A 25589-nucleotide genomic window follows, 5' to 3' on the forward strand; every position below is an offset into this window, starting at 1 on the left:
TCTATGGAGATGACATTTGAGCAGAGACCAAGCAAAGGGAACACTGAGTAGTCTGCGAGGAGAATGAGCGTTGTCTAACAGAGAACAAGGGCTGCAGGACCAAGTGGGATGGACAAGGGCAAGAAAGGTGAGAGATGAAGCAGGAGAAGGTGCGGCAGCCAGAGCAGCAAGACCTTATACATTTGGTATCAGTTTCCCTACAAATAACTACAAACTTAGTGGAATTATCCTACAGTTCTAGGTCAGAAGTCTAAAATGGGTTGGCAGGGCTGTATTCCTGAGGCTCTAGAGAATGAGTTTCCTTGCCTTTCCCTGCTTCCAGAAGCTGTCCACATTCCTTGGCTCAGGGCCTCTTCCCTGCAAACTTCTTCCCATTCTCATTTCTCTTCTCAAATTCTAATCCTCCTGCCTCTCCCTTATTCAGAACCTGTCTTTATATTGGCCCCAATAGATAATCCAGGATAACCTCTTCAAGATCTTTTATTTATTCATACCTGTGATGTCCCTTTTGCATTGTAAGATCACATATACACAGGTTTCAGGGATTAGGACATGGACATCTTTGGGAGTCACTATTCAGCCCATCACACTTTATTTCTGAGAATTATTTGAAGTAGGGGAATGAAGTGATTATTTTTTAGATTACTTGGGCTGCACTGTGGGGAATGTACTATATACAGTGGGGCAAGAAGGGAAGCAGAGAGATGAGTCAGCAGGTTATTACTAACATATACTTCCTGTTTCTTAAAAAGAAAATAATATCTACAGAACATAAAATATTATTTCAGTAGTATTTTTTAAAATGGAAATAAGGTCAGAAATGAATTAGCAACAACCAATAATTATTAGTTCCACAAAAAGGCCATGAGTACTCTGAGTCATTTTTAATGGCATCTCTGGCATGATGAAATGAAGAAATTAAAATTATAATACTAAAAGTTTGTATTAGGAAAGAAGAACTAAAATCAATGATCTAAGCTTCCACCTTACAAAGCTATAAAATGAGAAGTAAATTTAACCCAAAGAAAATAGAGGAAAGAAAATAATAAAGAAATTAATGAAATAGAAAACAGAAAAGAAAATAAAAAATCAATGAAACCAAAGCCAGTTCTTTGAAAGGATCAAGAAAAACAATAAATGTTTTGACAGAACTTTTAAGAAAAAAGACACAAGTTATCAATATCAAAAATGAGGGCTTCCCTGGTGGCGCAGTGGTTGAGAATCTGCCTGCCAATGCAGGGGACACGGGTTCGAGCCCTGGTCTGGGAAGATCCTATATGCCGCGGAGCAGCTAGGCCCGTGAGCCACAATAGCTGAGCCTGCACGTCTGGAGCCTGTGCTCCGCAACAAGAGAGGCCGTGATAGTGAGAGACCCGTGCACCGCGATGAAGAGTGGCCCCCGCTCGCCGCAACTAGAGAAAGCCCTCGCACAGAAACGAAGACCCAACACAGCCAAAAATAAATAAATAAATTTTAAAAAAAAAAGAAAAAGGAACCATCACTATATTTAGATTCAATAGACATTAAAAGGATAATAAGTGAATATTATGAACAACTTCATGCCAATAAATTTGGAAACTTGGATAAAACAGATGATTTCCTTAAAAGACATAATTTATCAAAACTTAAAAAGAAATGGATCACTTGAATAGTCCTATATTTACTAAAGAAATTAAATTCATAGTTAAAAATCTTCCCACAAAGAAAACTCCTAGACCAGATGGTTTTGTTGGTGCTTTTTACCAAACAAAGAAATAATACCAATTCTACACAAGTTCTTCCAGCAAAATAGAAGAAACAAAATTGCAACATTTTCCAATTCATTTTATGAGACCAGCAATACCTTGACACCAAAAACAGACACAAACAGTGCAAGAAAAGAAAGCTACAAACAAATTTCCCTTATGAGCAAAGTTGCAAAATTCCTCAATAAAATTTTGGCAAACCAACTCTGGCAATATATAAAAACAATAATACATCATGATCAAGAAGGGTGCATTCCAGGAATACAAGGTTGTTTCATATTTGAAGATCAATCAATTCACCATATTAAAAGACTGAAAAATGATATGATCATCTTAATAAAAGCAAAAACAAAAAAAGATTTGATAAAATTCAACACCAATTCATGATTTAAAAAACAAACAAAAAAAAACCCTCACAAAATTGGGAATAGAAACTTTTTCACCCTAGTAAAGTACATAAGTGAAAAAACTACAGCTAAATTATACTTAGTGGTGAGAGACTAAATGCCTTCCCCCTAACATTCTCACCACTTTTATTCAACACTGTAATAAAGGTTCTAACTGATGTAATAAGATAAGAATAAAACAAAAGGCCAACATAATGGAAAGGAAAAAGTAAAACTGTCTTTTAATTTGCATATGACTTGAATATCTACATAGAAAACCCCAAGGAATCTACAAAAAAATTCCTAGAACTAAAAAGTGAGTTTAATATGGTTGCAGGATACAGTCAACATATAAAAATCAATTGTATTTCCATAGCCTGGCAATAAAAATCAGGAGTCTAAATTAAGAAAGGTCACTTTACAGTATCATCAAAAATATGCAATATTTAGGAATAAATTTAGCCAAGCATGTTCAAGACTGTACACAGTAATTGAGGCAGTGAAGAGCACAGAGAGCCTGGGTATAACTCAAACATATATGGTCAACTGATTTTTTTAGAAAGGTCCTAAGATAATTCAATGGATGAAAAGTTAGTCTTCAATAAATGGTGCTGAAAGAATTGGATATACTTTATAATATATAATAAAAATATATTTGGTCTTTGTCATGAGATCCTGGCACAGAGCTCTTAAAACGCTTGGAATTTCCTGAGTGATAGAAGTATTTTTTATTTTTATTCATACTGAGCCCCTCTCAAACATACCTGAGCTTATGTTAATGAGATAACTGCTAGAGGGCCCCTTAATAGTTTTAGGATGGAGGCTGGTCACGAAAAGGACCAAGCCATGATTAGAGGTTGGAACTTTTATCCCTACCCCTCAGTCTCTGGGGAGGGTAGAGGAACCAGAGATTGAGTTCAATCACTAATGGCCAATGATTTAATCAACTGTGGCTATGTAATGAAACCTACATAAAAACTCATTAACGACTGGGTTCAAGAAGCTTCTAGACTGTTGAACACATGTTTGGGAGGGTGTCATGTCCAAGAGGGCATGGAAGCTCCTTAACCCCCTCCAGCTCAATCTTGCCCTATGCATTCTACCATTTTGGATGTTCCTGAGTTGTAGCCTTTATAATAAACCAGTAATAGTAAATAAAGCACTTCCCTGAGGTCTATGAGTCAGTCTAGCAAATCCTATTCCTGACACTAAATGCGGGGGGCGGGAGGGAGCCCCTACGCCAATTCACCAATTCTCTGACAACAACTGGATGTCCAACAATTCACTTCAATTCCGATGCTAACGCCCTAAATTAGCATAGACCCTACAGGTTAAAGGCTCAGTCCCATGAGACTTCTTTCACTTTAGATGCCAGTTAATAAGTCCCAGAGATCACCCATACTTCTGACCAACCAGCTATAAATTCAAGAGTTCCCCACAAACCCCTCATCAGATTCAATAATTCATTAGAATAACTCACAAAACTTAAGAAATCACTTTACTTACATTTACCAGTTTATTATTAAAATACAACTCAGGAACAGCCAAATGGAAGAGATACATGGCACAAGGTATGGAGGAGGAGGGACACAAAGGTTTCACCCTCCCAACACTTCCATGCATTCACCAACTTGGTAATTCCCCCAAACCCCACTGTTTATAGGTTTCTATGGAGTTTTCACTCTATAGGCACAATTGATTAAATCATTGGCCAGTGGTGATTGAACTCATCTTTGGCCCCTCTACTTTCTCGAGTTGGAGGACTGGGGCTGAAAGTTCTAACCCTCTAATCCCATGATTGATTTTTCTGTCAACCAGCCCCATCTTAAGGTTATCTAAGGCTCCTGCTTTGAACCATCTCATTCACTTGCAAAAGATACTCCTATTATGCCAGAGAAATTCCCAGGATTTTAGGAGCTCTGTGCCAGACACCCAAGGCAAAAATCAAATACATATTTTATTATACCACATTACCTAAATCCACACCTTGCAACAAAAATTAACTAAGAATGCAACATAGGTTTAAATATAAAACGTAAAAACTAAAAACATTCTGAAAGAAAACATAGTGTGAGAAAGTCTTTGTGACTTGGGAGTAGGACAAGATTTCTTAGGTCACAAAACAGAAACAAACCATAAAAGAAAACAAATTGAGTAAATTGGACTTCAACTGAAAAACTTTTGTTCTTCAAAACAAACTGTTACAAAAAAGACAAGCCAAAGAGTAGAAAAAAATACTTAAAAAACATGTATCAGCAAAAGGTCTTGTATTAAGAATATATTAGAAACTCTATAACTAATAAAACTTTTACTTCTATTAAAACATGGGCAAAAGATCTGAATAAACACTCTCCAAAAAAGATAAACAGGTGACAAAAAAGCACCAGAAAAGATGCTCAAAATCATTACTCATTAGAGAAATGATGTCTAAAACCACAATGATATACTGAATATAACTACATACCCACTAGGTTGTTTAAGATTAAAAACTGACAATATCAAGTGTTGACAAGGATGTGGAACACCTGGAAGGCTCATACATTGCTGGCAGGAATGCAAAACGGCTAGAAAACAGTAGGAGTTTCTTACAAAACAAAATGTACAGTTATTATAAAACCCAATAATTCCACTCTTAAGTATTTACCCAAGAGAAATGAAAATATGTTCACAAAATGACTTATATGTGACTGTTCATGGAAGCAATATTTATAAAAGCCAAAATACTGGAAAAACCCAGATGACCATGAACAGCTAAACAGATAAACAAATTGTGGTGTATCCATGCAATGGACTCCTCAGCATGTAAAATGAATACTGAGCAATATAATGAAAATCATACTCAGCATATAAAATGAGTATATAAAATAAATACTGAGCAATATAATGAAAATCATACTCAGCATATAAAATGAGTATATAAAATGAATACTGAGCAATATAATGAAAATCATACTCAGCAATAAAGTGAAACTACTGAAACATATATCATGGGTGAATCTCAAAGCATTATGCTAAGTGAAGGAAGCCAGATACAAAAGGCCACCTATAGAATGATTCCATATGTGGGACATTCTAGAAGAGGAAAAACTATGGTAAGAGCAACGAGATCAGTGTTTTAAGGGGGTCAGAATAGGGGAAAAGACTGACTACAAATGGGCATAAGAAAGATTTTTTTACAGCACCACCTACCAGCAGGCTGGTACAAGCCCTAAGACAACCTGGCCCTGAAACCAGGTGCCCCAGAACCCAACCCCACCCATGAGGCAGAGCCTGGCAGCCAACCAGGCCAGAGGCCTGCACCACCTACCAGCACAGTAGTTAGCCCTGCCACATAGGGAGCATCCCTAGAACATACAGCTCTGGTGACCAGAGGGGAGTGTGCTGCTGGACCCCATAGGACATTGCCTACATAAAGCTACTTATCCAAGATCAGGAAATGTAACCAACCCACCTAATACACAGAAATAAAAATAGAGAACTGAGAAAAATGAGGCAACAAAGGAATATGTTTCAAAGAAACAAATTAAAATGCCAGAAGAATTAAGAAAAGTGGAGATAAGCAAACTATCTGATAAAGAGTTCAAGATAGATCATAAAGCTGTTCAGTGAACTGAGGAGAATAGATGTAAAGAAATTTACTGTCACTGTTTGCAGATGACATGATACTATATATAGAAAGTCCTAAAGACACCACCAAAAAACTATTAGAACTCATCAGTGAATTCAATAAAGTTTCAGGGTACAAAATGAATATACTGAAATCTGTTACCTTTCTATAAACTAACAACAAACTATCAGAAAGAGAAGTTAAGAAAACAATCCCATGTACAATTGCATCAAAAATATCTAGGAATAAATCTAAACAAGGAGGTAAAAGACCTATACTCGGAAAACTGTAAGAAATTGAAGACAACACCAACAAATGGAAAGATATACTGTGCTAATGGATTTGAAGAATATTGTTACAATGACCATACTACCGAAGGCAATCTACAGATACAGTGCAATCCCTATCAAAATCCCCATGGCATTTGAACTAGAACAAATAATTCTAAAATTTGTATGGAAACACAAAAGACCCCAAACAGCCAATACAACCTTCAGAAAGAAGAACAGAGCTAGAGGTATCACAGGCTCTGATTTCAAACTATATTACAAAGCTACAGTAATCAAAACAATATGGTACCTGCACAAAAACACATACACAGGTTAATGGAACAAAACAGAGAGCACAGAAATGAACCCACACTTTTATTAGCAATTAATCGACAACAACGGAGGAAAGAATACAAGATGTAGGAATAAATGGTGTCAGGAAAACTGGACAGCTAATGCAAAAGAATCAAACTGGACTACATTCTCACACCACATATAAAAATAAACACAAAATGAATTAAAGACTTAAATATAATACCTGAAACCATAAAACTAGAAGAAAACATAGGTGGTATGCTCTTTGACATTGGTCTTAGCAATATTTTTTTGGATATGTCTCCTCAGGTAAAGGAAACAAAAGCAAATATAAACAAATGATACTACATCAAACTAAAAAGCTTTTGCACAGTGAAGGAAACTATCAACAAAACGAAAAGACCAACTACTGAATGGGAAAATATATTTGCAAAGGATATATCTGATAATGGGTTAATATCCAAAATATACAAAGAACTCATACAACTCAGCATCAAAAACACAAACACCCTGATTAAAAAATGGGCAGAGAACCTGAATAGACATTTTTCCAAAAAGATATACAGATGGCCAACAGATTCATGAAATCATTAATGATTAAGGAAACATAAATCAAAACCACAGTGAGATATTACCTCACACCTGTCAGAATGGCTATTATTTTTAAAAAAACAAAAAAACAAATAACAAGTGTTGGTGAGAATGTGGAGAAAAGGGAACCCTTGTGCACTGCTGGTGAGAATATAAATTCATGCAACCACTATGAAAAACAGTATGGACGTTCCTCAAAAAACTAAAAACAGAGCTATCATACCATCCAGCAATTTCACTCCTTGGTATCCTTCCAAAGAAAACAAAAACACTAATTCAAAAAGATATATGCACCCATATGTTCATTGCAGTATTATTTACAACAGCCAAGATATGGAAGCAACCTAAGTGTCCACTGATAAATGAATGGATAAAGAAAATGTGATACATATACCTATATGTTCAGCAGAGTATTACTCAGCCATGAAAAAGAATGAAATCTTGCCATTTGCAAGAACATGGATAGACCTAGAGGGCATTATGCTAAGTGAAATAAGTTAGATAAAGAAAGACAAATACTGCATGATTTCACTTATATGTAGAATCTATAAAACAAATAAACAAACATAACCAAACAAAAACAGAGTCATAGATAGAAAACAAACAAGTGGTTGCCAAAGGGGACGAGGGTAGGGAGATGAATGAAATAGGTGAGGGAGATTAAGAGGTATAAACTTCCAGTTACAAAATGAATGAGTCACAGGGATGAAATGTACACCATGGGGAATATAGTCAATAATATTTAATAACTGGTAACTAGACTTATCATGGTGATCATTTTGTATATAGATAGAATGAATCACTATGTTGTGCACCTGGACCTAACATAGTATTATAGGTCAATTATACTTCAATTAAAAACAAAAAAAGAAAGCTTTTTAAGGGATAAACATGTTCTATATCACAACTGTCATCATGGTATAAACATGTCAAAACTAATCAATTACATATGTACTAAAACTGGTACATTTTACTGCAAGTAATTCATACCTCTATAACACAGATTTTTTTTTTTTTATTTCCAAGAAAAGAACCCTATGCTAAACTAATACAAATTTGTGGATTATCTATCCTTTCAGTTTACTTATCAAACTCTCTAAGGGACTAACATTCAAATACACAAATGTAACTTAACCTAAGATTCTGAAACAATACTGACTAGATAACTTTGTCAGAGGCCTCCATATATCTAACCATGTCATGACATCTACATCCATGTGAACAACACAACATTCAATAAAGCACATTGACAATTTTAGTGAGAAGTTTTTAGTCAGAACATAATTTACTAGAACTCAAAAGCAGAAGCAAAAGTACCTTTACTTTTTAAAAAACCCACACTAGTATAATTCAGTGAAACATTCAATTTAGAGTTCTACACACAGGAATCAATTACCAAGAATTGTTTATACTCTATTTCAGGAATTTCAAGAGAAAAAATCCTCCGTCTCAGTAATTTCTCATAAAATTTTCATGATAAAAACAATACACATCTACTTTGCTACTTAGTGTTAGAACACTGAAAGAACAAAAATAAACAGATGATTAGGATTAAACGTTTACATACAATGCAGTAGCCTAGTCAAAAGGTCTTTTTCATAATTTCATTGTAGGTAATATATTAAAATTTTGACTCCAAAATATTTTGAAATAGCAAAATTATTTCAGTTTTTCTTTGTGTGTGTGTTTGTGTGTATGTAAGAAACAAGATAAAATTTTTAAATGAATAAAAAAATAATTTCTAGAGTATTCAGGGGAGACAGCACACATTCAGGCCAATCTCTAATATAATCTATGTAGCCAGTGCTTCACAATGAGCTTTGACTATCAAAATGATATTTCTCAGCATTCTAAGAGAAGTATAGGTAAGCCAAAAACCCAGAAGCAATGTTCGAACCCACAAGAAAGAAAACGTAACATCGATTCCCAACCTGGAGTCATGCCTAGGGTATGGCATGGTATCTGAAAGCATATATGTATAGAAAACTTCATCTACAGCCATGATAACTATGATACAAATTTTTCTGTATCTAGATTATCATTGTGGTTAGTAAAAGAAAATTCATTTAAATACATTACTGTAACCAGAGTGGCATTTTGACATTACACATCTTCTCAATCAACATAGGACCACTACAATGTGTAAGCGCATGAAATTTTAAGAACTTAAAAAGGAGACCTTATACCCCAAAAGATTAAAAATCACTGGTATTCATGACCCAGCAATCCCACTATTGGGCATATACCCAGAGAAAACAATAATTCAAAAAGACACATGCACCCCAATGTTCATTGCAGCACTATTTACAATAGCCAGATCATGGAAGCAACCTAAATGCCCACTGACAGACGAATGGATAAAGAAGATGTGGTACATATGTACAATGGAATATTACTCAGCCATAAAAAGGAATGAAATTGGGTCATTTGTAGAGACATGGATGGATCTAGAGACTCTCATACAGAGTGAAGTAAGTCAGAAAGAGAGAGACAAATATCGTATATTAATGCATATATGTGGAACCTAGAAAAATGGTACAGATGAACCAGTTTGCAGGGCAGAAATTGAGACACAGATGTAGAGAACAAACGTATGGACACCAAGGGGGGAAAGTGGCGGGGGTGGGGGGGTGGGGAGGGGGGCAGTGTGATGAATTGGATGATTGGGATTGACATGTATACACTGATGTGTATAAAATTGATGACTAATAAGAACCTGCTGCATAAAAAAAAAAAAAAAGAAACTGACATCTATGTTGATAAAAGAAAACAAATGTCAAAAGAAAAAAATTAGAATTTTTATACTACTATTTTTATAGGCTATAATAAGTTTAAATATTCGTTTTAAGTATGTAAAGAGATTCTGTGTATCTAAACATACAATACACTTAACGTGTACATATTAATAAAGACAGACATACTACACTGCCTGTTTCAAATGTACGTAAGAAAACCTTTCAGAGAAATTTGAAAGAATGGTTTTATTTATATACTCTAAGTTACTAAAATGATTTGCCCCAATTTTTCTATAATTCAAACTTTTATTTTTGGACAAAATACGGTAAAAAATCTTATGTTAAAACATAGGAAAAAATTATCCTGATCATGCAAAAGCACACAGAACAAAGAAAATAGATTTGATAAGCCCTTGGAAAAAACTATTCAAGGCTAACTTGTTAATCTGGTAAAGCATTTGGTATATTACCTAGTATGTCCCCAAAAAGGCAACCTATAAAAGATAGTTGTAAACTGTGCTAAAGCATTAAAGCCTTTTGCAAAGAACATCGGTAATGTGGAGACACAAAACCAATGGGCAGCAAAGCAACAGGTAAAACAAAAAGAATTCTACCAGTCATTATAGTGTTATAATTACAAAACCCATTACCAACAAAAAGACAGTAATGCTAGTTATAATCAACTCTTCTTTCTGAAGCGTCATTCTGCCACTATCACTATCACTCCTCAAACATTCACATAATTGGGCCTTCCTTAAAAGCTCCCAAACTACTCAACGTCTTCCCAATAAGCCCCTCAGCAGCCCTCAGAGGACCTGAGTGCAGTGACCTCAGAGCCATCGGTCACAAAGTTAGACTCAGTCACTCAGTCACCTGATCCTAAGGTCACAGATACAAGAATTCTAATTCAGTGTAAGTTTTTCATATTGTTTAAGAAAAAATGTTTAAATATATGTAAAGCCCTTATAAAAACTATTAACAGCTATAATTTATTGACTACTGCACTGTGTTTATGTACATTGTCACATCAAGCCTCCAACAATCCTACCAGGAGGATAGTGTTACTCGAGTTGGACAGATGTAAAAGCAGAAGATTGTACTGCAAATTGTCATCACCCAGGCAGTTGAGCATAATAATCCTACTCTCTTTGACTGCCAAACAAGTTAAAACTAATCCTTTTACGTATGGTACACTATATCAAAAGCTAAAATATAACTCATTTACACTGAATGTTCCTAAATACCATAAAACTTTGCAATATTTTAAGGGGGAAGCTATGGAGTTGGAAGCTTGGAAAACCTGAGGACCTTTAACAATGAAACTGAAGAACATCAGCCTCAACGAAGACACTAAAAACATTCTGTCTAGAAATACTCCTCCAGTCCCAGCATTGCTCTGGGTATACTCTAAATGCTCAAAAAATACTTGTTGAATGAATAAAATACTGTATGTTGTTCCCTCAAATGTCTGATTATCTCAAATGGATTATCCCATTTATATTTTTACTGAAAAAAAAACTTTTTTACACCTCAATGTCTGCCTTCATTTACTTATTAGTAAAGTATAATGATCCTGTATGTTGTCAGTATTTTTTATCTTTTATCATTTAACCATCTACATTTTTGACTAACTGAAACAGATTCATTCAATCTCAAGACTTAGAAATATTTGCAAATATGGAAAATGCAAGACAACTTAATCTTTGGCTTTTGGTAACACAGTACAAGCAGAAAAAACATTTCGCTGCTGTAGATACCAATTTAAAAGTACACTTTGTGGACACATACTTGAGTGGGCACTACTACAAACAAGAAAGCATGTGTCTATATGTAACATTCCATACTGGGGTAGCTACTGCTAGTCAATTAAAGCATTTTTTTCATACAAAGCACACCTGGGAGCAGGAGACGTGATTCTTCCTGCACAGCTCATCTTTCATAAATATTATTCATGTACTACAAACATATATTTTAATGGCTCAAATTATTGTTCAACTTCCAAAACAACTTTTCCACACGCTGCAAAGGTTTCTTTCTAATACTGACAAAGCATTTTTTTTTCTTGTAAAACAGTAAAAAAAACAAAAAGGAATTGTTGCTAATGGAATTCAAACCACGGAACACTTTATAATGGAAAATAGGCTACTACTAAGGAAAAATTAGACTCGTTTTAAAATTTTAATCTATTTACATACCAGCACAGAATATGCCTGGGACTTCACTTCTGACTATTATGGTCCGTACTTTCTTATCAGATTTTAAAGCATCCACAGCTTTTGAAAGCTAAACAGAAACAGGGAGGGTAAGAAGGAAAAGGGGGAAAAAATCATTTTCAGATTGATATCAACACTGTATCTTAATATTAGAAGCAAATAGTTTAATCTTTACACTCACCATTTTTATAAGATTTGTACTCAATGAATTTTTGGCATAAGCTCTGTTTATTCCAAGCACCACAATTCCTAGTTAAGGGGAAAAAAAAAAAAGTCATTTGAGTTAGTGACGTATTCAGGGTACAGACTCCCGTATACACAGCTAGTTGACTTGGGACTTAGGAATCTAACACCACCTTGAGGTACACTTCAAGAGCTTTATCCTAATTTTCATGTTTACCTTCCTTTTCAAGCATAATTTTGAAGAAGTGGTATATATATTTATAAAATCAATCTGATGCCTAATATTCACTTTTCTACAGCCTTTTAGAGAAGAACTTTATAACAGCATGTTCCCTTCAACTCCTCTCTCCTTAAACACCACCAAGGTAATCTGCCACATTTTACTAAATTTTACATCATTAAATCAGACTAACTGATTCACCAAGGCCACGCTTACTGGTGAAAATTCTAAATTACAGAATACTATTTAAAATATAGTTTTTCATCTTCAATATATACAGAAGTACACAATAGCTAACAATTCCTTCTCACAGGCAAGCATTGTGGGATCAGCTTTTTTGCTAGTACACCAGCTATTAATACTCTTTTTGTCCTACTACATAGCTTTCAGTATTTTCATCCTAGGTTTCTCTCCTGGCTCTGTCCCATGTACTTAACCTGAAGTCACCTCCACTTAGAATTCCAACAAGCAATTCAACCTGAATCTACAGGAAGTTCATTCTTTCTCCTACAAAGCCCAGCTCTCCCTCCTAACTTCCCTAATCTTATCAGAGAGCATCATCTAAATCCAGCCTCCCATTCCAATTGCTGTAGTCGGATCAATTTTCTAAAACCAATTCCATGCATAGAATTCACCCCCTGTTTAAAATCCTTTAATTATTTCTTATTTCCAAAATACCCGAGTTCAAAGACCTTAATTTGATATTCAAAGTCCTCTAAAACTTGTACCCGACCTTCTTGTCCCCCAAGGAAGCTCAAATTTTCCTTGTATAACAAACATGCCTTCCACCAGATGGGGCAAGGTTGTGCGGGGGGGGGGGGGGGGGGGGGGGAGCGGGGGGGGGGCGGATTGAGGTGGGGAGGGAGAGGGGGTTGAGGGGCAGAGGGAAAGGGGTAATCCTTATTTGTAATTGGGTTAAACCAAAGACAACAAAATGTGCTCATGCCTTCTCTATGCAAGAAACTGCAAACCCATTTTTCAACGAACTTAGGCTCACAGCAGAATAAATTTACAAGAAATCCCAATGATATCAGTAAGGAGAAAATCATGAAGGAGAACTGGTTTCTAGGGCAGGCTCTGCATTAAACAGCTGAATGACCTTGGGTAGGTCCCAATACTAATAACAACAGCTACCACTAATTGAGTCCTTTATTATGTGCTGAACACTGTTCCCAGCACTTTACATTTATTGACTTACGTAATCCCCAAAGCAACCTAAGAGGTAGGTACTGTTTTTATCCTTGTGGAACAGATAAAATAATTGGGACTTGAGGAGGTTAAGTAACTACCTTCAGCTAGTAAATAGCAATCTAACTCCACACTTGAAGGAAAAATGAGAATGTGCTACACTGTTCATGCTTTAGTTTCCTCAGAAGAAAACCAAGTGGTTAAGACTAGATATTAATTCATTCAAATGTACTGAGTACACATTATGGTGCTCAGCCTTCAAGGAACTATAGTCTAAAAAGGAAAGACAAACATCAATAAAAAAAATCATAGAAATATACAATTCAAAATGGTTTACATGCTCTGAACGGTGTTACAGTAATTTGTAACCAGAATTGATATGGTCTGGGGGCAAACAGGGATAGTCAGGGAAAGCTTATCCAAGACAGTGCTATCTGAGTTGAGATTGGGAAGATGAGTATTGGGGGAGATGGGGGTGCTGGATTACAGGCAGGAACAACATAGGAGAAATCATAAAATAGTCATGCCAGAAGGAGGAGAAGAGTACCCAATGACAGGAGAGGTCAGCACCAGCCAGATATTGTCATTACAGGCCCTGTTAAAAAATAAGGAGTAACCACTGAGAGAGTTTTAAGTATTGTATAAACACACATATACAACCAGTGGGGAGGATTCGTTTCTATATTTGGAGACCATGCCAAAGTGTACAGGCACAAGCTGCAGTCCAGTCAACAGATAATAGGTTTGGCTGAGGTTAGCTGAGTTAGAAGTAGAAGGAAGTGAAAGGATTCAAGAGCTATTCAAGAGGTAAATGTAAAATGAGTTAATGATTGACTGGATTGAGGACTGAATGCATTGAAAGGAGGTATTAGGAGTGTCTAATAAAGTTTTGGCTTCAGCAACTGGATGAAAAGAAGATGACATTCAATGAGACAGAGAACCATAAAAAACACCAAGGTGAGGGTGCCGGGGGATAAGGTTCATGAGTTCAGTTTTGAATTAAAGTGAATCTGAAGTGCCTTTGAGACACCCAAGCTGGTTATCAACTCTAAGGGTACAGGCTAAGAATGCAGGCTCTGAGGTCGGACTGCTGGGACTGAAATCCCAGTCTGCCACTAGCTATGTGACACTGGACAGTCACTTAACCTCTCTGACCCTCAGTTTCTTACCCTGTTAAGTGAAGATACTAATAGTTCCAAACTCTGTGGGACGGTTGTGAGGATCATATGGTAAAACATATGAAAAGCTTTCAACATAAGCATTTAATTATTATTGTCCCTTCTGCAAACACTTTGATGCAATAATTAAAGTGTTACCATAATGAATAGATGCTAGATAGGATACTGTTGACATTATTACTAAATTGTAAAGTGCCATCAAAATGCTTCTACCATAGTTAATTCCAGTGGTTTTGGTCCCATGTTTGAGGCCTGATGTTTTGAGCACTTCTACCTCAAACAGTTGGAAATCAGCTCTGTAATTTAAAACGAATCATCCTGTGCCTAACAACTGTCCCACCAAATGTATCAGTAAGTTACTGATACCCCAAAATGGAATAAAACCTTACTTTATTCTGCAGGGCCTATTGTTTTCATTTTGTAACTGCCCCACTTTATTTCACAATTAACAACTTCTCAATAACTCAATTATCATGCATCCTCATCACATAGCCTAGCCAAAACAAGTTTGCTAGGTTATTAAGGTTATTAAATTCCTGTTTCAGACTTTTCCTGTCTTTTGACAAAATATCATAAAATTCTTGGTGAATCTTCAACAAGTTCATATTACAGCATCAACCCTGCTCTAGAGAGCTCACAAAACTGAAAGATGAACAAAGTGACTCAGCTGGGACTTAAAAATATATATATATATGAATACACTTTGCTCATACAAAATTGAAGTGATACACCCCAAGTGAAAGTCCTCCTTCCCTGGACCCATTCCATTCTCCTCCCCAGAGGTAGCCATAGTAATCTGCTGATATGTAACCTTCCACAAAATATATTTACATACAGAAATAGAGTTGGGACTATAGTTTTGCTTATTGTTGCTATTTTACATAAATGGGACCACAGAGTATTTTCTGTTGACGCTGTTCTACGTAAATAGTTTCATACATATTTCCTTTATTTACTTAATTTGGCCTTAAAGATCTTTCTACATCAAGACATTCCTTTTAATTCATAATATTCTGTGAAATGAATTTCCATTATTTCGTTTCCTTTTCATGAGCATTTTCCTAAAATACTGCAATGCTGCAATCAACATTCTTGAAGATTTCTTTTCTGTACAATAAATATTTCTCTGACAGCTATCAAGAAGTGGAATTTCTAGGTCCAACAGAATGTGTATTCTTTTTTTTTTTTTTTTAAAGACTGAATATCTTTTTTTTTAAATTAATTTATTTATTTATTTATTTTTGGCTGTGTTGGGTCTTCGTTTCTGTGCGAGGGCTTTCTCTAGTCGCGGCAAGCGGGGGCCACTCTTCATCGCGGTGCGCGGGCCTCTCACTATCGCGGCCTCTCCTGTTGCGGAGCACAGGCTCCAGACGCGCAGGCTCAGTAGTTGTGGCTCACGGGCCCAGTTGCTCCGCGGCATGTGGGATTTTCCCAGACCAGGGCTCGAACCCGTGTCCCCTGCATTGGCAGGCAGACTCTCAACCACTGCGCCACCAGGGAAGCCCCCAGAATGTGTATTCTTAAATTTTAACAGATAACTCTCAAAAATACAGATACTGTCCAGCCAAATCACCAGTACGTATTTATTCACAGTAGCACATCTTAATAGAGCTCCAATTATATGTATTACCTGCAAAACGACACTTCCTTGCCCACATATTTTAATATTTATATTATCACTAATTCTCAAAAAATATACAAAATCAATCTGAAATTAAGATCACTTCTAATATATTTTTAAACTACCTCTACATTGTACTAAGACACAACTGTACCAACAAATTAGTCTTACATTATACACATTAACTTATCTATAAAGAAATACAGACGTTAGGACACTGGAACTCAGCTCCTTCAGGCCATTTAGAACTTTCTGTGGCAATTCTGTGTACCGCTTGGTGTGGAACCACCAGACTTTGTTAGAAAAGATGTATGAGACACACTAGCATAGGATCTATTACACTGGAACACACAAAACTCATAACTTTACACACAGATACATATGCTCTTTTCGAGTACAAGGTTTTTGCCCTAAAATTAGAGGAATTATAATAAATTCCGTTTTACATGGTACCCATCAAACAAAGAAAAAAAAAATTATGTTAAGTCTAATTACATTCACTGCATTTTCAAGTATATTACTGGTAAGAGAGAACTTCCGTTTGACTTGGTGTCAATGAGAACTGAATCTTACAAGTTACTCTGTCACCACCCTCTCCCGCATCCCAGCAGAGATTTTGACTCAAAATAAATAAATAAATAAGGCACGGCTCATTTGTGAGAATACCACTTCCACTCAGTTGAAAATTTACCTTGGCATACTATCCTTTCTTCAGTTCAGGCTATTGTCTCAGTCTCTTATCATATACAAATAAGTTTGGTCTGTTATTACTAACCCAATACTAGGTTTTATTCTAATATCCTCTTATACCACCTGTTTTTTATTTTCCGCTACTTACTTTGTGAAATGGCTTCTAGTCTTCTTACTTCTCTTAAATCCTAACTTATTTATATTTTAATGATCACAGCAGGAAAATTATATATTTAAATAAGTTATTTTGCCATAAATTACCTTCCTTTTGTTTTATTAAAGATTTTTTAAATTATGTGTGTGAGCTGCTTACATTATCTATACATTTCATCTCAGGTCAGTAAGGGGACCTCATTAAACATGTTATTGAGAATCACTGGTCTACCACTCAACACTGAATATTATAAATCTCTGACAATATATGGGAAAATAACATCATTATGTATCAAGTTTCACCTAATCTTACGAACCAAAGTTGAGTTAACTAAGTTTAATAATCATTTGTCATTTGTTTTCTGAATTAACTGTTCTTATTGTTTGCTTATCTTATCAAACTTGTCTTTTGCATCTCAATTAATAAATTTTTAGGTTACAGACATTAATTCATTATTTATAAAACAGATCTTTTCCCTATGATTCACTTTTAAAATTCAACTTATTTATGGTATTTTTTTGCACCATAGTTTTAACTTTTTATATAGTATATTATTGCCTTTGCAACTTTCGGGCTTAGTATCTTCCTTAAAAAGGGTTTACAATGAAAACACACGTCCACACAAATACACCAAAATGATCAGAGCAGCATTATCCAAAATACTCAAAAGGTGGATACAACCCAAATATCCATCAGCTGATGAACAGATAAACAAAATGTAGTATATCCACGCAGTGTAATATTTGGCCTAAAAAAAACAACGAAGTATCAATACACGTACAACATGGATGAACCCTGAAAACACGCTGAGTGAAAGAAGCCAGTCACAAGGGAGCACATACCTTATAATTCCATTTATATGAAATGTTGAGAGGAGACAAATCAGACGGGAGAAAAAAGGTCGATTAGTGGTTGTCAAGGACTGGTAGAGATGGAGGGATTGAGCAGCGACAGCTAAAAAGTGTTAAGTTTCTTTTCGGAGCAATGAAAATGTTCAATAATTGATTGTGGTGATAGATGCACAACTCTGTAAATATACTAAAAGCCATTAAACTTTACATTTCAATAGGAGAATTTTAAGGTATATGAATTATATCTCAATAAAGCTATTTTTTTAAAAAAATTTTAAAAAAAAACATGGCAACATTCACTTAGACCTAGAAATAGAGCCAAATTACCAGAGAACCATGGAGTGAGGATGAGGGCAAAAGAGAAGGGACACATTTGTGGTGGAGTGTGAAAGGGGGCCAAACACTTACCCTCCATTGCAAAAAGTCAATAGATAGGTAATACCTAAATTTGAAAATTACAGAAGTAGAAATACATGTATGTTATTTCAAATGAAATAACATATACCCCAAAGAATCAGCCAAAGGGTTTTAAATAACTGCTTCTGGAGTATGGGAAATGGGGTGGAGGAAGGCACTGCTAGTTCTCAAAACAAACCATGTTAAATATTGGTCACAATACTAACTGTATAGGTAATTAAGAAAAAGGAAAACTAAACCAATTAAAATAAAATCAAGGATCTCTCTACCCTAATGTTTTGAAACAATTCTCTAATACTTTCTCCTAACATTGATTACTTTCATTTCTGCTGTTCTCAACTCCGCAGGTGTCTTATTTTCTCTAAAATGCATAAACATTTTCGGCTAGCACCATTCATAAAATAGTACCCTATTTTCTTTCTGATTTCAAAAATCAAACAACTGTATACTAAATAACTATAAAAATCACTCTCTGGACTCTCTACTCTGTTTTACTGTCAATTTCTTGGTCCACTCTTATTCTAATGTTCTGCTACTTTAATTATTATAACAATATTGTATGTTTTGTTATCTAATGTCCAGTAAGCACCACATCTACCAGCTATTATTTTTCAAAATGTCTTAAATATTCTTAAACACAACTCTTTTCAATGAAATTTAAAATACACTGTTAGGATATTTGTTGTTTAATATTTAGGAAACTGACATATTTAAAGTATTAACTCTTTCCCTTTATAACATGGTGCAATGCTCCAAGTTTTCAGGTCTTGGTTTTTTCCTCAATAAAGACTTGAGACTTTTTCAACTTGCATATCTCCAAAGGCTATCTGTTGCCCCTTGTGAATGCTTTTATTTCTATATCAGTTATATTTTCTAATCACAAATAGAGAGTACATGGAAAGTTTCGTGCTATTTTATATGAACTTTTCCTGGCAAATTTATGAAATATTAATAGACTTAACAAGTGGTTCTCTTCAATTTTCTAAGACAACAATCATTATCTAGAAATACTGGCAGTTACATTTTCTGCTCCAATGTTAATTTTTCATTTCCTTCTCTTGCTGTTTTACTTTAGCTAGGACTTCAAGTCCAACATAATATTAGCAAAAATAATAAGTTCCCTTACTTTATCAATGCCTTTAATGAAAATGTTTCTAAGTATTTCACCATTTAGCATAATGTTTGCTATGCATTTCTAATAGCTTTTTTTCAAGTTGGGGAAATGTACTTCTACGTTCAAACTTGCATTTTAAAAAGATCACTCAGGCCACAGTGCAGAAAACAGATTAGAAACAAGCAAGAATATACTAGAATATACTAGACCAATTTCTCTTATGCATACAGATGTAAAAATCCTCAACAAAATACTAGCAAGCCAAATCTAGCAGCCATGACCAAGAGGGACTTATCCCAGGAATGCAAGGCTGGTTCAGCACAAAAATCAATCAAAGTAATACATCAAACGAATGGAATAAAAGAAAACATTTGAAAGCTACATGATCATCTCAACTGATGCAGAAGAAACACTGGACAAAATCCAACATGCTTTAAATGATTTTTTAAAAAAATAATAATTTAAAAACCTCAACAAACTAGTAACAGAAGGAAACTTCTTCAACCTAATAATGGGCATTTATAGAAAACCCACAACTAACATCATACTTAATGTTAAAAGACTGAAAGTCTTCTCCTTAGGATAAATAACTAGATAAGGATGTCTGTTTTCACCACTTCTATTCAATGTTGTACTGGAAGTTCTAGCCAGGGTAATTAGGCAAGAAAAAGAAATAAAAGGCATCCAGATAGGAAAAAAAAAGAAGTAAAACAATTTCCATTCACAAATAACATGATCTTATACACAGAAAATCCCAATGAATCCACCAAAAACTATTAGAGCTAATAAATGAACTCAATAAAGTTGCATGATACAATATCAATATATAAAAATCAGTTATATTTCTATAACTATCAATAAACATTTCAAAAATGAGATTAGGAAAACAATTCAATTTGTAATAACACCAAAAAAAGACAATACTTAGGAATAAACTTAATCAAGAAAGTTCAAGACTGTACACTGAAAACTATAAAACACCACTGAAAGAAATTAAGGAAGACCTAAGTAAATAAAAATTTATGATCAATTGGTTTTTGACAAGGATACCAAGACCATTCAACGGTGCAAGACTTTTCAACAAATAGTGGTGGGACAACTAGACACTCAGCCACAAAGGAATGGAGTTGGACCCTTTCCTCGCACCACATACAAAAATTATCTCAAAATGGATCTAAGAGCTAAAACTATAACACTCTTAGAAGGAAGCAAAGGTATAAATCTTCATGATCCTGGATTAGGCAACAGTGTCCTAAATACGACAACAAAAGGACAAGCAACAAAAGAAAAAACAGATAAACCAGACTTCCTCAAAATTACCAAGGAAGTGAAAAAACAAGCCACAGAAAATATCTGCAAATCATACATCTGATATGGGGTTTATATTCAGATTATATACAGAATTCTTACTATTCACAACAAAAAGACAACCCAACTGAAAAACAGGCAAAGGAGTTGAATAGATATTTCTCCAAAGAAGATATATAAATGAAATGAGGCTCAACATAATTTGTTATTAGAGGAATGCAAATCAAAACCACAATGAGGTGTCACTTCATACCCAATAAGATGGCTGTAATTTAAAAAAGGAAACAAACAAGCATTGACAAGGTGTGGAGACACAGGAGCTCTCATACATACTCTCATATTCTCATACAGTTTGGTAGTTCCTCCAAACACTAAACATAAAATTACCATATGACCCAATGATTCTACTCCTAGATATCTATCCAAAAGAATGAAAACCTATGCTCAAACAAATAATTGTACACAAGTATTTAGCAGCATTACTCATAATATCTAAAAAGTAAAAATACAAAATGTGCTATATCCAGTCAATGGAATATTATTCAGCCATAAAAAGGAATGAAGTGCTGATGCATGCTATAACACAGACGAACTCTGAAAACATTAGGCTGAAAGAACCCAGACACAAAAAGCCACATATTGTATGTTTCTACTTCTGTGAAATACCTAGTATAGGCAAACCTGTAAAGACAGAAAGGAAATTAGTGGTTTCTGGAAACTGGGGGGAGGGGGAATGTGGAGGAACTGACTAAAGAGTATGGGCTTGTTCTGAAAGTAATAAAAGTGTTCTGGAATTAAGACAGTGATGATGGCTGTACAACATGGTGAATAACCTAAAAACTACTGAATGTACACTTTGAAAAATTAAAACGGTAAACTTTGTATTATGTGAATTTCACCTACAGTTACAAAAAAGAAAAAAAAAAAAAAAGTATAGTGGGGGATACCAAACAAGAGGCTACTGCAGAGATCCAGATGAGAGATGACAGCACACAGGCTTCACGCTGTGGAGTGGAGATGGAAAGCAGACTGCTTCTAGAGATATACTGAAAGCAGTACCAACATAACTATTATCAATAATATTATAAACCCTGTTTATATTCAATCTATAGATACAGCAGTGGACAACTGTAAGAGAACAAAATGTAACTATCATAAACTTTGATGATATAAAGTTACACATGACAGAAATTGTATAGTTAGAAGATGAAAGATATAGAACAGCAAACATTTTCTGACCTTACACCAAAAAAGTCCAGATACTGTCTATAAAAATAATTATAAAGGTAACACAAACCAGAAAGTGAATAAAATTATCATTCACAGCAAAGACTCAAAATATAAGTTTAAAGTCTTTACTTTTGATGAAACGGTTTGAAAGTGAAGAGATGACACCCTTCCACAGTGTTTTTTGTTTGTTTGTTTGTTTTTTTATTTTACCATGAGCATATATTGTTACTTTAGAATTCTGTAGACCTCAATAATTTAACTATTTTTACTAACAAATCCCTTGTAATACACAAAGAACTGAAAACCACTGACAGAATACTTTTGATAAACCATATATAATTCAGGTTCCTTAAAATACTACAAAAGTAGTAAGAACCTACAATAAAAACATAATGAACTAACCCAGAACTCCTTCACATGAACAAAAAGAGATATGCAATTTTTATAATACCCAAATTTTAGAAACAACTTGGAAAATCATTAACAGATGATGATTGTAAACCTAGAAAACCCAAAACAATCAAATAAAAAACTACTGCAACAAAAGAGCATTATTTAAAAGACATGAAATTAAATATCCAGATACAATAGCCTTCATATACAAGGAAGAAAAGAGAGAGGGAGGGGGGGGGGGGGGGGGGGGAGGGAGGAAGAAAGGCAAACACACAGAAGATATATTGAAAGAAATCATCTCATTTTTATGAACAACCAGACAGGAGACAGGATGACCTGGGGTACACTTAACATAAATGTGCAAACCCTATTGGTGGGCACTTCTAAAACTCCCCTTAAAAAAAAAAAACAAAATAGAATTGCAAAAATGGAAACACATACCATGTTTTTAGGTGGAAAAAAGCAGTATCATAAATATTTCCCTAGTTTTAAATCCAACACAATGTCAATAAAAATACCAACAAGCCTTTTTCTGAAACTATACATGGAGATTCCAAAACTCATGTGGAAAAATAACCATGCAGGAAGAACCAAGAAAAAAAAAAAAAAAAAAAGAAAGAGCAAAGGTGAAGGAGGGAATACCTAGCCCTACCATACACTAAAACACAACACAGCTTTAATCATAAAATAATGTAGAAGTGTAACATCTACAGAGACCATAAAACAGAACAGAAAGACCAGATGGAAATTTAGCTCATGATAAAAATGGCCCTTCAAATCAGTGGGGTAAAGATGAATAAGTGATTTTGGGACAACGGGATACCCATTTGGAAAAAGATAAAGGGCCTGTATCTCACACGGCCGTGATAATTCCTTTATTTTTACATTGGTGGTTTCAAAAATGGTGATTTTCTATCATTCCTACTATTTTTCTATAAAAACATCTTCTTCCCTACCCCACCATCTTGAGTAATCACCATGGCTTCATGGATTCTTTATTCAAGGTGCTATAATCCATTATCACTGTACTTTTTAATGTTCAAAGTCCTTGTAAGGTTATATCCTGACATGTTCCTTTTAGTATTTAACATGTTTCTATGTCCTTCTGACATGTTCCTTTTAGTATTTGAACACTTCCTTGTTTTTTGACTCACAAAGATATTCCAGGCTCACCTTTCACTTTCCCTGCTCCAGACCTAAAATCAGACATTTCTCCAAAGAGCTCTGGCTTCTTTCAGTGGGGGAACAGTCTTTAGAAACAAAATCTGGACATTAGATATGTTCACTGCTACTGTGGTATCATTCCTTTTAGACTGTTTCAATGGTCAGAATAGGAAATAAATATAAACACGTACACATACAATATACTTATGGTTTTTGTAAGTTTGTCCCGATAACTCTAATTCAAATCCAAGGTAACAGGTTTCTTCCTCACCTTCCCCCATCCCATATTTGTACTTTCTCTCTCCTACCATAATGAAAAGTCTGTTTCCCAAGAACAACATTTTTTTCATTTACTCTATCCTACAATAAAAAGAAAACATATTCAGAATTATTAAGCCCAACTACTGCTAACAACAGACTACTAAGTAAATTTCAAGATTCTTTTAGACTCATAACTAATTGATCTAAATGATAACAACTTATTCAAAACAATAATGCCAACCATGTATGTGGTGACTGTAGCTTACAGAAAAGGGTAATAAATGACAGCAATGTTATAAGGAATGGGAGGAAAGAAATAGGAATATGCATTTATACCATTACCACCATGAAGCAGTATAGTGTTATTAAAAAGCGGGCGTGGATTAGTTGTAAATATATATTGCAAACAACAGGGTAACCGACAACAGTTACAAATACATAATAATCCAACTATTTAAGTAATCACTTTAAGTATGAATGGTCTAAAGTACACTAATTAAAAGACAGATACTGTCAGGGTGGATTAAAAACAAAACCCAACTATAAGTTGTGTACAAAAAATCCACTTTAAATATAAAGACACAGACTGATTAAAAATGAAGAGATGAAGAAAGATAAACCATGCTAACACTAATAAAACCTGGAGTAGCTACATTAATTTCAGAGACAGCAGATCTCAGAACAAGGAATAGTCTCAGGGAGAAAAAGGGGCATTACATAATGCTGGAGGGGTCATTTCTCCAACATAATAACCCATGCGTATCCACCTAACAATAGAGCATCAAATTGCATGATTTAAAAACTGATAGAATTACAAGGAGAAATAAACAAATCCACTAGCATAGTTGCAAATTTCAACTCACCTCTATCACTTATAGATCCAGTAGGCAGAAAATCAATTAAGAGTATAGCTTAACTGAACACCAACAGAAAATCAACTAAATCTAACTGAATACTAGATCTACTTGAATATAGAATACTGCATCCAACAACAGCAGACTACTCATTCTTCCCAAGGTCATACTGATATTCACCATGACAGACCACATTCTGGGCCAAAAACACACCTCAACAAATTTAAAATAGAAATCAGGGCTTCCCTGGTGGTGCAATGGTTAAGAATCCGCCTGCCAATGCAGGGGACATGGGTTTGAGCCCTGGTCCAGGAAGATCCCACATGCCGAGGAGCAACGAAGCCCGTGCACCACAACTACTGAGCCTGTGCTCTAGAGCCCACGAGCCACAAGTACAGACGCCCGCGTGCCTAGAGCCCGTGTTCCCAAACAAGAGAAGCCAACGCAATGAGAAGCCCACGCACCACAACGAAAAGTAGCCTCCGCTCTCCGCAACTAGAGAAAGCACGCACACAGCAAGGAAGACCCAACACAGCCAAAAATAAATAAAATAAATAATTAAAAAAAAAAAAGAAATCATACTGAAGTATGCTCCTAGATGACAATGGAAATAAACCTAGAAATCAATAACAGAAAGACAGCTGAAAAACCTCAAAATAGTTAGAGATTAAATAAGGTATTTAAGTAAAATATAAGTAAATGAAGAAATCTCAAGAGAAATTTAAAATACTTGTAACTATATGAAATTGAAAATACAACTTATCAAAATACATGTGACGCAGCAAAAGCAGTGCTTGGGGAAAAGTTACAGCATTGAATGCACATATTAAGAAACGTCTACAATTGGTGATCTAAGCTTCCACCTTAAGAAACTAGAAAACAAACAACAAATTAAATTAAAA

General features: G+C 35.0%; 1 protein-coding gene across 3 annotated transcripts in view; it reads right to left on the reverse strand.

Annotated features, from left to right (window-relative positions):
• AUH (AU RNA binding methylglutaconyl-CoA hydratase) overlaps window positions 1-25589 on the reverse strand; it is a 163603-nt gene that overhangs the window by 132163 nt on the left and 5851 nt on the right. For 2 of the 3 annotated variants that reach the window (XM_007193421.3, XM_057548727.1), the window contains exons 2-3: window positions 12043-12110; window positions 11844-11931 (exon numbers count right to left, since the gene is read on the reverse strand). The exons of the other annotated variant lie outside the window; for it this stretch is intronic. In XM_007193421.3, coding sequence (XP_007193483.2) covers window positions 11844-11931; window positions 12043-12110 — 156 coding nt within the window. The remainder of the gene's footprint in view (window positions 1-11843; window positions 11932-12042; window positions 12111-25589) is intronic. 3 annotated transcript variants of the gene reach the window in all.

Source organism: Balaenoptera acutorostrata, chromosome 6, assembly GCF_949987535.1.
Source record: "Balaenoptera acutorostrata chromosome 6, mBalAcu1.1, whole genome shotgun sequence".
Classification (NCBI taxonomy): domain Eukaryota; kingdom Metazoa; phylum Chordata; class Mammalia; order Artiodactyla; family Balaenopteridae; genus Balaenoptera; species Balaenoptera acutorostrata.